Raw genomic sequence first — 12,925 nt, 5'->3', positions numbered from 1 at the left:
GCAAAACGTGTGAAAAGACTAAAATGCCCTTTTTCAAGCATGCAAAAATACTGTAACCTCTTTTATAAAAAAATATCTCTTTTGGAGATAAAAAATAACATTTAATTCCATTAAACGCTATGGAACTCAAGATTTGTATCTCCCTACAGTGTTTAAAGAGTTCCACTAAAATAGATGTTAATACTTTTTAAGATTCTCACTATGCTCACCATAAATTAATTAAGTAATTTGCAACAGTTTGTTCATAGAACTCGTGTCTCTTATGCGAGCACCGCCATGACGCACCGTCATGCTCATGCCGCAACTTGTCAAGTGATGCTTTGCATTCACACTCATGTGCCAGGATAAGAATGCAGGCACATTCTCAGTAGGTTGGATGATGTGATATTGACTGTTCTCACAGATTGCCAAAATGTTCTCTCTCTCTCTCTCTCCCTCTCTCTGAGCATGCACTGTATGTGCCCATGCAGTTCATCTGTGCAGAGATACAGTATTGAAGAGACTAGCTGAAGCTCTGCCAAGTTCATCAGAGTTGTTTGAGCTGTGTTCCACTCTGAACAAAACTGACTGAATCAATCAAAATGGCGTTTACATTTTTTTTTAAATCATTTTCTAATGTTTAAGACTTTGTCCCGATCATAGGCGGGTCTAGTAATACACAGCAATAAATGTGGGTGGGTCTTAATTTATTTATTAGAAAAGAAAAAAAGCCTGTACATTACACATAGTATAATTTTCATTCTTGTATACTATTTAAGTCATAAAATGTAAATATTGTCTAATTGAGACCGCTCTAAATAAATTCAATAAATACAGGTAGAGTGAGCCAAACAGGCCCTGCTAATATTTATATTCACAGAATACAGTCTGCAGATCAGTTTGGGGAGGGCTGGGTGGGGCAGTCAGCTCTGTGAGGCCGACGGGGAGGCGGGGGGGGGGGGGGGGGGTGGGGGCGTGCGAGGGGCAGGACTATGGGCACGGTAAGGTGCTCAGGAAAGTACAGGATGCTTTCTACCCTTTCACTTAGCAAGATCCATAAATGCTCAGTTTTTTCGTCTCCTGCAGGGAAGTGAGAGAGACAGAGATGCATCAACACAAAAAAGAACAGTCGGGGGGGACTGCCCATCTTCCCTGTGCACACACACAGTTCAACATAATAATTCCTGTCTTCCTGGCCCGGAGGACTTGATGTTCATGAGCACTAGGCACCCATCTGCACTTCCCCGATGGATGCTGGACAAACATGCGAGGAAGGGACTTGGACATCGAACAGGGTTTTACAGGCTTGGCGGCCGACCCGGGCGAGAGCTTCATGCCAGTGGTATGGAGACTGCGCCGTTGGCTCGGCTGCGGCTGCGGGTATGGACGCTGGACTCCGTCACCTCCTCGCCGTGCTCCTCAGACTTCTTGTCGGCGATGGTGGCCAGGAAACGCAGTGTGACCGAGTCCCACTCCTCCGGCAGCAGGAGCAGCAGGAAGCCCAGGCAGATGATGCAAGTGGCTGTGAGACGCACCATGCTGAAGATCACCTCATGTTTCAACACGTCTACAGCTGCGATGGTGGGGATGGGGTGGGTGAGGGGATGGGAGGACGAGAGAGGGGGCAAAGGAAGGGAAGAAGATGACAAAGATGGAGTAGAAAACCACGACAGGAAGAGGGAGAGTTAGGGGAAGGTGGGTTGGTGGGATAGAAACAAAAACAAATTGAGATTAATTACATAAAGTAAGCCAAACCACAGGATACTGGGGCTGTAGGAGGATGAACATAGCTTAGCGGTGCAGCTTACAATCAGCACAAATGGGCGACTCTGTCCTTTGTGTCTCTGTGGTTAAAAAGCCCATAACCCACTGACCTTCATACAGTCCATTGTGGTTAAGGAAAAGAACCCATCTGTAGGCATTTAGAGTCGCCTTAGCAACCCGATCCTCCCTCGGTGAGGGGATAGTTGCAGCGTCGGTGGAGGCACATCGATGATTGGGTTTCCGGGGCGTGAGAGCCAGACTTGCTGTGTAATCTTTTTGCTACAGTGGCCAGAAATGCTGACCGCTCAATACAATGCCATTGCAGGCACGCTCTGTTCAAAGTGGCTGTTTTACTCCCATACTGAAAAATCTTGTGTTACGGTGTTACTTTAACACTGAGCGACCTAAACAATCTTACAAGCATAAACAGACACTGTAGGTAGCTACTAGCTCCACCACCAAAATGTATGTTTTATTGTCTCTAGGTGATTGACTCAGCTCTTCATACAAGGACTAACGGAACAATTACATGATTTGTTTACGTTGGTCATTATTATTATTTTTTTTAATGTTTTTTTTTTTGTGGCTTTCGCCTTTATTTTTATATTTTTTTATGGAGGGACAGACAGTAGGCTGACATGAAATGGGGAGAGAGATGGGGGGAAGACATGCAGTAAAGGCCGTCGGGATCGGGAGTCGAACCCGCGGCACACTGCCAGACTGGATTACCAGCCAAGGTGCCTGGACCACTGAGCCATGGCCCAGGCCTACGTTGGTCATTATTGTACATTGGAGTAAAACATACCTATATTTTCATATGATGGGGTTAAAAAAAGTTCCAAATACCGTAATTTCCACCTGCAAATGTAACTATTTAAGAATGTACAGTAACTAGAATTCTTCCTAGCGCCACACGTCGCAAATGGGAAGAAGGCAATAGCGGGAGTGCGATACTGTTTTCTTTAGCAGCAGTAAAACAAACAAACACTCCTATGCAAAAGAAGCATTTCAACTTATTTTGTGAGTATGGATGTTCCATTTATTGCTTATTTATGTTTAAGATCTATGTATCTGCTCCTCATTAATCCAAGTCTTGTGAGTGTGCCAGTCCTGCGGCCATAGATGAATGGGTAGTAGAGGCTGTCTGTGAATTCACCCTTTGTCAGACTTCTGATTGGTCCCTGACTGACTAACCATCAAGCTCTTTCTGACTTGTTCTGCCTTGTTTATGTTGAATTTGCTATAACATCATTTTTGGAAAAAACTAAAAACAAACATGATATGCCCAGTCACCATGCTGCACCTGTGATGTTCCTTTTTACTGACACCAAGTTTAAAATAAGAATTGAACGCACAGAATATCAATACGAAGCAACTGAAAAACACGTTATTTCAATGGTAGTGGAGGGAGAGAAAGGATTTTTGTCCAACCACGAAACAGCAACCAATGGGTGCGAAGAGGGGCACAACCATGGGCGGGACTTGAGACAGGGTGAATTGGAAGGTCACCGGTTCGACCCTCAACTCACCCAGTCTGTGTCAAAGTGTCCATGAGCAATTTTGGGCCCGATTAAGCAGGTGAAATCTAATTACATATCATATTACAGTTTTTAAGACGTGGAGGCGTGGGCAATGTCATATTACAATTATGGGCCTGGTAAGAAGCGCTTTCGACACCCCGTGGTGTGAGCAAAACGGCCTTGAATTAGTCATGGGAGTGTTTAAGGGAGTTGTGAGGCTTTACCCAATCAACATGTCCGTACTATTCTCTTTACGAGTCAGCTGATGTCCTCATACGGAATGCGCCCTTTTCTGCAAGTGGTATTACATTTCTGCAGACTGGCACCATAGACATGACATGACTTTGTCACATTTGGGTTAATTATTCCTATTGCACTGGATGCTGTCACCTTTATGCCTCAAAAGAACAGATCCACAAGCTGTCACAGCCATGATGTGCATAGCTTGTAGGCCTATGTCTCTATTTTGTTAAGTAACTTGCAGTGTTCATTGGAAAGTCATTACAGCGGCGCAGCCATATGCTAAGGGAGGGAGATATACGCACATCATCACTTCATTTGTTTCTGTTCTAAGCATGAAAAACAGCTGTACAAATCTTTATTCTAGTTAATTTGATTCATAAATGAATAACTAAGCCTTTGAAATGGCACCTACCTATACCTTTCAGATCGGAATGGAACTGCGAGTAGATACGCAGCATTGGCTGGCAAATTGGCAATCCATGCGTAATGTTCCCAGAATCGTCTAACCCCCGAACATACAAGTTCGTTTGATATTGTTTAATTCGATAAAAATATTCCCCCATATTCCTAAGGAATATGGGGATTTGTACATTTTAAAAAACGGTTGAGAAATGAGAGAACCATGAGTGTTTATAATATCAAATATTATAAGAATAATATGAAAGACAAACGGGCTGTGAAGACACTGAAGAGCTCACCATCCCGACAACGAGGAAATATAGCATATAGTGCATGCACGTATATGCACTGTTGCACACACGCTCTTTATTTGTTTCTATTGAAAAACACCAGTAAAATAACGTTTATTTTATTTCATTCGAGTCACGACGAAGGAATGAGTTGAAATGCCATACGTGCGCCATGCGTATTGCTGCGGCCCCAATGTTATGGTCTTCGCTCGTAGCATTTTATTGAAGAAGAATTGAGTCGGGTGTGATACAGCGTATGAAAGCAAACCACCCAATGATTATGGAGATGTTTTAATTTTTAAAAAAGGTTTTTAAATGAAGTGCCATGTTTTTATTTTCTAGATAGTGAGTCTGCCATATCAAGATTCCTTTTAATGACACCACATTAAAATTTCCAGCATATTTTGATTGTCCACAAATATAAAGTTCTCTTTTTACATATTTTCTTGCACATTGTTATAATGAGCATTATAAATATATATCCCCCTGCAGTCAGAGTTCATAGTTTTAATGAATGAATGTGATGCATTGTGAGCTGGTAGATCTGCTATTTTCAAAAGTAATCTTTGAAAAAAGTGACAATTGTGGAATATTTTTGAAAAATGTTATTGAAACATTTAAAAACACAAATCTGTCATGGAGGTCACTGGCTTAGTTGGGCAAATCATTCATCTGGGGGTCCTTGACATGGGAATGTCGCTGTGTGAGGATCACTGGTTTAAACAACATTAGGAGAAAAGCCCAAATAAGCACTTTAGAAACAAGAAAAGCAACCACAACTACCAATATTTACAAGCAACTTTGCAGAAAAAGAAGCCGCTTATAATAAACAGCAAACAGACATGGCAACACTCCAGCAGCACTCCAGAGCCGCTCAAGTGTAAAATCAAACAGTGCCTTTTGCATTTAAGAGGTGGTCAGACGGTATGCGCTGAGGGTTTTTAGGTCAAGGGGCTTAATAGCAAATAGCGCAAAGCGAAAATAATTAACATATGGACACTCCCCCAATGCTAAAATATTCAGGAACGTGGTATTCCATATGAGTGAGCGTTCACCACGGCTTCCATAATACGAAAAGGCGCAGAGCGAGGCCAAAATCTGTATTACCGCATGGGTTTTTTGACTTGCTTAATCGGGCTCTTTGTCCCTAACAGCTCCCCCTGTGGCTCATCTGAGCCATCTGAGCAGGCATCTGCTGGGTGAGAGCAGTAAAAGTAAAGTAATTTCCCCTCCCCTGGTGATCAGTAAATAATTCCTTTCATTTCCTTACATAATAAAGTCAAAGTACCTGCATTGCCTGGCACACTGAGCAGTGTTCCTATGGAGATGAGGATGGGGTAGGTCAGCACGACACCAACATTCACCAGGACGTTGAACACTGGAAACCACATGGAAAAGGGTTCAAACTAGTAATGTATTCAGGGGAATCAATTTTATAACTGCTTCTGAAAGTATGTAGGTGATACAAGCATGCACAATTGGTGCGTGCGTGCGTGCGTGCGTGCGTGCGTGCGTGCCTGCATGCGTGTACTCACCCAGCCATAATCCAGCGAGTCCACAGAGATACCCCCAGGGCAGTGAGGAAATTGAACCCCAGTGCTCTACCTTGGTAAAGTAGAGGACGAGCGGCACACAGGAGATGAAAATAAGATTGAAGAAGCCCATTGTGGAAAGGAAGTGAGCCACCTCTCCCAAGTTGGCACTGCCCAGGAACATCTTAAACAGCACCTGTGGCACAGTGAAGGAAACCATATTAAATTCCTGCTGATCGTTCTCATGCAGGCATTTTTGGGTTATTGTGCTGCAGTGTTTGGCCGGATGTCAATCTGGTGTCTTTTCTGAGTAACCTAATCCAGTATTACTAAAACTGCGGCACTACAGACTCAGTAGTGCTGCTGTAGTCAGGATGCAGTTTGGATAAAGCCTGATACTATACTCAAGAGGTTCTCAAAATGGGGTCTGGGGGCCACCTGGGGTCCTTGAGGGGTTTCCAGCCAAATGAATGATAGCTAATCTTCACCTACATGTATAAGTAAATACAACTAGAATGTACAAGAACAGCTATTTTGATCAGGGTTTCACTGTTATCTCTATACATACAGTACATAGACAGAAAATAAAAGTATGGACCATATGACCAAATCATGTCGTATCACATAAAAAATATTCAGAGTTTGGGATCCCAGAGTCCATAGCCCATGGCCTAGTCAAGTGCATATCAAATTAGGGGTCCTTGAAATAAAATCCAAGCTATATGTTAACCTTGTAGAGAGCTGACGTGGATGCAGAGCCGACAGCCAAGGCCACACCGACAAAAGAATCCCCATGGAATCCATCTGCATAAGCCATCATGACAATACCTGTGATGGCCATTATGGCAGCTACAATCTGAAGGCAAAGAATGAACAAATATCAGCACAATATGAAAAAGACTAAGCTAATATGAGTACGTCCAAAAGCCCCACTATATAGAGGTCGTGCTGCTCCAAGTTTCATGGCAACCCACCCTTTAGATTTCATGATAATGATCTGTGTTGGATGGAACGACCGACAGACATTTCTATCCATAAGGCCCCACCACTAATATCTATTACAAGTTATACTCCATGACTCCAAACTACCGGTATGTCTCAGTAGAGAATGGATAAAGTTTGCATTGGTGATGGCTTAGTTAGTATACTGAGTCTACTGACCCGAACACCCATGAAGCGGTCCTTGAGGACGATCCAAGACAGGAGAAAGACGAAGGCCTTGTGGCAGCAGTAGAGGGCTGAGACGTCAGTGGCGGTCAGCTTCCTCAGGGCCAGCAGATACAGGTAGTTAGTCAGGGTCCACAGGATGGAGAAAGGTGCTGTCCTCTTCAGGAAAAGCTTCAGTGTCATCCCATCCTCCCCAAAGAGTTTGCTACACTCCCTGTTAGAGAAGGGAAAAGGAAGTATGCAACAATAAATTGTTCTGTTACTTAGTGAGAGTATACTTTAGAGAAATTGCTGAACATAAGCCATATAACCCCACTGTTTCCCCACATTGCAGTCAATATCTCCACTTACAGGCCTAACTGTAAATGCCAATTAAAGGAGAGATATGTCATTCCAATGTTGTGTCACTAATGCTGTAAACTCTGTTTACGATCAGTCTGCTTGCCCACAGAGGCTCGTATTAGCAATGCTGGCACACAGTTTATTAATCCCCTAAAACTCCAAAGGATTAGCCAGGTCTAAGAAGGCAGATATTCAACCATCGGGACATAAACAACCTTCCACCTCCTCACTGACATTGCCTCTGCATGGCATGCTGATGTTAGAGACGGTACGATGCCAGCTGATTAGAGTTGCTTGTCAGTGATGATATATGAATGGCATCTCCACCATGGAGATGACTGTCAAGAAGAAGCCATGTTAAACCCCTGACAACATCTCAGGAACATACCAGACCCCAGCTATGGGCAAACAAGCTTGATAATGACCTCCCTCCTATAGACGCCTTATCAGACGACGTCACACTGATAAGAAACGGCATGCGCGCGCATAAAGGCAGCACACCAACTCTCATAAGATGCAATGGAAAAGTTCTAACTGCACTCACGTGTAAAAAATGCCCCATCAAACTTTCAGATGCTGTTTTTCTCCCAGTGTGGAGGAAGAATGATTAGGATTTTTATTGTGATCTCTCGCCCTTGAAATATATAATCCTTGGTTTCTGTTGTGTTTGAACAATAATAGCAATTCAAAACAGTTGTCCTCAAAACCACACCTCCAGTCGCTGTCATAAGAACGGGAGGTGCGCTCATGATCACGGCAGCAGAGCCTATTTGTGCACGGCTGCACGCGCACCTGCAGCCCATCAAATATAATTTATGCTTCGTCCGGCGATGGTGTCGCGCACGCAGACCTTTACGCTCACAACAGTCGCATTTGCGATGTGAGCTTGTATATCAGCTGTTCTCTGTGCGCAACACTGTTGGGCTTTGAAGTATAAATGTATCCTAGGGTGCATCTCACTAGCCAAGTCACAAGAGGAGGTTGAATGGACTGAAACCAGCGCTCCCCAAAACAACAGGTTTGGAGATCTGTTGGGAATTGATTACATGAAACAGTCACCCGTGCGCCCAGTCCCAATGTTTGTAAACAAATAATTGGTCTATAGACATGGGAATAGCATCTTCTGATGATCTCCCTCCTGGCTCAGAAGCATCATAATGTACAGTATGTCCGTGGAAAACACTCAACTGCCTGAGAACATGAATGGGGCGACCAGAAGCTGCTTTGGCCAGATGGTGTACAAATTCACCACCTGTGAATGTGAAAAAGCAGACCATACCATGCAGAACTGCCTTCTGCCCCTGTGCAGCTTAAACAACCTTGCAGAGTTCTATAATGATGCAAAGGCCTCTGTACATAAACGGGAAACTGGCATATAACTAACTATACTGTGTGACTAATTTCGGATATTCTTCTGTGGAGAGTGGAGACTACCCTGCCCATCAAGAGGAACAAGACCGCTCACATTTCCAGATGTTCTGAGTAGGGACACAGGACTGACTGTGAATGAACTTGGTGTGGCAAATGGCAATGAGCAACAGAGACCAGTGGAAGCAGCTAAAAACGTATTAAACCACACCAAACCCATGCCTAAACTTAACTATTCAGTGCCTAACCTGATGATGCTGCAAGCAGACCATGCAGTAAGGTTTCACTATGGTTTTCGCCATAAGTCATAATCATCGTCAAAATCACTAAATGATTACAGGCAAACTGTATTGTGTACAGTAGGTTTTGACAATGTAGCTGAATATTAGATCAGCTCATGTCCTGTACTGTAGTGTTTGTCAAAGTGGGACCCTGGGACCCCTAGGGTTCTTTGAGGGAGTTCTAGGCGGTCCCCAGCAAAATTGTTGACAGTTGGAAACTTTGAGGTCACTGCTGTTACATCAATTAGAACCGCTGTCTAGTCTTTCACATACCCCACTCCACTAACACAGCATTGATGGCAGGCTATACTGTATGCAAGGAAACAACCAACACTTGGCGAGGGGTGCGACCGAAGAGGTTCTCAGCCCTCAGAGACTCTGAAATACTCTTCCAAGAGCTATCCAGGAGGGGACCACCATGATGAGAAGATGGTGGTCACACTCCACCCTGCAAAATGCTGAGGCAGTCTCACATCCCTGAAAACAAACAACCGTAAGCCCTATAACTATTATAGTTATAGAGGTTATATGGGTCCTTTGCCTAATGCATAACAAACTGGGTCTCCTTGAAATTATAACGTTTGAGAACCACTGCCTTCTTTCCTTTTTATTAAAATATTTATCCCACGTTTTGTAACCCATTTTTTATCATCTTGCAGAGCTGATCAATGATCAGACATTATAGTCTAGTTATGTGGTCTAGTGGTGAGATTTTCATGATTGATGAAAATCAATCGATTGATAAGCCAATCCCTAGCCAAGCCCTATACGGCCAATGGGACACTAAGCCCGCTCTCGTCTCCCCCACCACACCATGACTAGAGACTGCAAACGCGACACTAAGGTACAATATGCAAGAGAATGGAATGCAAGCTGATATATAATGACTTGAGTCATTTCTTGTTTCACCCAGTGTCAATTAATTGTCTAGTGTAATCCTGGGCGCTACACTCCCTCTGCCAACCTGGGGAGAGCAACGGACTGACCTCATGTTTCCTTCAATGCATGAGAAGTCCAAGACGCTTCTTTTCACCTGACAAGGGGGAGTTTCCTCAGTTGGACCTATAGCGTGTGTAAGGAACATGTTAGTCCAATCAGTTCCTTTTCTCTCCATCAGTTTAGAGACCAGGATTACTGCATGTTTTTTTGTGAGGGTACCTACCTACCCTATAGGGGAGAACATGCAAACTCCACACAGAAAGGCACTTTCTAGTGTTCTCTCCTCCCACTGATGATGCGGAGGAGAGAACACGCCCCCATCGCCCACAGTGGCGCAGTGGGGATCGAACCCAGGACCTTCTAGCTGTGAGGCGACAGCGCTACCGACTGCTGCCACCGTGCCCCTGAGAACCACTGCTTCCATGTCCTTGCTCATCCTCTCATGTCCTATAATGTCCTCTAATATACATCCTCTCATGGCGTCTAATATCTCTCGTGTCCTCTAATGTATTGTAATATCTTTCATGTCCTTTGATATCCTCTCGTGGCGTCTAATATCTCTCATGCACTCTAGTCTAACATATTCTTCTACCCTACTTCTAATATCCTCTGATGTCCTCTAACATCTTGTAATGTCCTCTCATGTTCTCTAAAGTCTGTATGTTATATGAATCAATTATCCGTATTGTATAATGTATTTTAATGAAGCAGCCTAAATGTGATGCAAAATGTCATATGTAATTATCATATGTTAAATATTTATAAAACCCGCAGACTTAACCACTTTTACTTTCTCTTAAAAACAAAATGTCCAAAAAGCTCTGAGCTGGCCTGGGCCATGGCTCAGCGGTCCAGGCACCTTGGCTGGTAATCCAGTATGGCAGTGTGTCAAGGGTTCAACTCCCGATCCCGACGGCCTTTACTGCATGTCACCCCCTCCCCCCCATCTCTCTCCCCATTTCCTGTCAGCCCTCCATAAAAAATATTAAATAAAGGCGAAAGCCACAAAAAAAACAAAGAAATAAAAATAAATTAAAAGCTCTGAGCTTGTAGATCAGCTATATTTTTGTAAGGTAGTAGGGCATTAAATTACAAATAAATAAATAAAATAAAGATATTGAAATATGTAGATAATAGGTTTCTGCCCAACAGCAACGTTATGTTACTCACCTAAACTTTTGGATGGGGGTCTGCTTGTCCCCTGTGGTGGCCACGTGTCCAGAGTAGTAGATGGGAAAGAAGAGGATATTCCAGTTGCTGCTGAACCAGGAGATGAAGAAGGGACAGGAGAAGGACTGGAAGGTCAGCTTTACCAGCTGAGTGGTGCCCACCCAGGACGAGCTGACGCACAGCACCAACAGGAGCCCCCCCAGTACCTTCAGGACCGTGTGGGCGCATGTCTGGTAGGACGAACTCTCTCCGCTGGCCTCACTGCCCGGAGTCTCTGCATTGGACTCAGACCCCTCTTCTCCTGGTTGAGTAATAAGAACATTAAATAAAATGTAATATTCCCACTTGCAGGCTTCTGTAAACAACAACTTAACTTCTTCAGAGAAATGTGGCATTTTCTTTGAAAGTGGTTACCAATGGTATTGGTTACGGGCAGCCATGACGAGAGGACAAAGTCCATTTTTACTTACCACGGTTCAGCAGATTATTTTTTTATGTCACTTCGGAAGTGATAACATTATTCATGTGGGTTGTATCACCCCACATGTTATGAATAGTAGTCAGTGTACTCAAGGCTAGATGTTGTAGGATGTAACATTGTGTGATCCCTTCCTCAGGTGCAGTTGGTAAGCATGTATTGATCCACTGTCCTTAGTGAGCACTCCCGCAGCGCAGTTTGCATTACCTGCTGTAAAGGCACTAACACAAAAGGCAAGACTTTGCTAAAATGCATTGGCTTAGCATGGTGGATGCCTGTGTCATAAATAGCATCATAATACAGCGTAGCATGAACAGTTTGAACACCCATGTTACGTTCAGATGTGCCCAGAAACCTGACACTGAGAAAGCAGGAGTCAGCCTGACCACATGACATTCCACAAGAAAGACACAACAACCTTGTCGCTTGTGGAAGCCTGTATTTGGACCATTATCACCGTGCTGCAGTGACTACATTAACTTGGGGACATTGTGATATAAATAAATCAAGGTTTATTCGCTAAACAAACTAGGCCAACATTATTTTTAGACAGATAGACAGATAGCATATCAGTCAGTCAGACAGACAGATGAATAAATAGACCATATATTTAGACGGGTAGAAAGATAGGTGGCTAGAAACTACAATGATTATAGAATATACTGTCTACTGTATAGTGCTGACTCCAGTTATGAACACACACTCTTTTGCACACTATTGAGAGCATGGTCAATGCCACATACAGTACATCCGACTGACAAAAGAAAAGCTGCTAAGGATTTATTTCAAACACATTTCTCTGCATCTGTCCCTCCCTCCAATGCAGAATTGCAAATGGTGCATAGCCTTAATTGATTGTGGAACTGAATTACTTTTATATCTTAATAACTCAGCTCAGTGTACATACTGCATACTCACACACAGGCACACATACATGCATACACACACACATTCTCTCTTACACACACGCGCACACACACACACACACACACACACACACACACACACACACACACACACACACACACACACACACACACGCATCACTCACTCACTCACTCACTCACTCACTCACTTGCACGTGTCGTGCAACAGTATGAGCGTGTTTCTTGGTTGATGTGAGGCCGTTTCCGGACAGGGAGAGAGAGCCCAGATCCGTTGTACACTCTAGCTCTCAACAGTCCGATCAATTTACACTAGGACAGGAATAAAAGATGACATGTGCTCGGTGTTTGCTGCTCGTGCCCTCTTTGCTGGCTCAGCACAAGAAGCTCTGCCATTTCCACTACAGACAGTGCAGAAATGTCTCTACTGCAGGGCTTCTCATGGGTGCTCATTATTACCCTTTTGTTCACTGCAAACGGACATTAGCAGGGGTTCAAATGGGAGCAGCAGCGTACTTATCGAGTAATAATTGATTGCTCCTCTGTGTATTAAGTCTTCCGTCAGAGGC

General features: G+C 43.8%; 1 protein-coding gene across 3 annotated transcripts in view; it reads right to left on the bottom strand.

The window, feature by feature from the left end:
* Positions 1–669: 669 nt before the first annotated feature.
* slc35f4 (solute carrier family 35 member F4) overlaps positions 670–12,925 on the bottom strand; it is a gene marked incomplete at its 5' end in the record, with an annotated part of 34,624 nt that continues 22,368 nt past the window's right edge. For 2 of the 3 annotated variants that reach the window (XM_079528325.1, XM_079528326.1), the window contains 6 exons: positions 670–1,552; positions 5,484–5,573; positions 5,731–5,923; positions 6,458–6,583; positions 6,889–7,108; positions 10,995–11,295. In XM_079528325.1, coding sequence (XP_079384451.1) covers positions 1,311–1,552; positions 5,484–5,573; positions 5,731–5,923; positions 6,458–6,583; positions 6,889–7,108; positions 10,995–11,295 — 1,172 coding nt within the window. In that variant the 3' untranslated portion in view covers positions 670–1,310. Of the gene's footprint in view, positions 1,553–5,483; positions 5,574–5,730; positions 5,924–6,457; positions 6,584–6,888; positions 7,109–7,780; positions 8,234–10,994; positions 11,296–12,925 lie in introns of those variants that run through there. The other variant, XM_079528327.1, reaches the window with a different exon arrangement.

This window comes from Electrona antarctica, assembly GCF_951216825.1.
Source record: "Electrona antarctica genome assembly, chromosome: 18".
NCBI lineage: Eukaryota > Metazoa > Chordata > Actinopteri > Myctophiformes > Myctophidae > Electrona > Electrona antarctica.
Note: the sequence above shows the minus strand (reverse complement) of the source record. Positions and strands in the feature narration are given on the sequence as shown.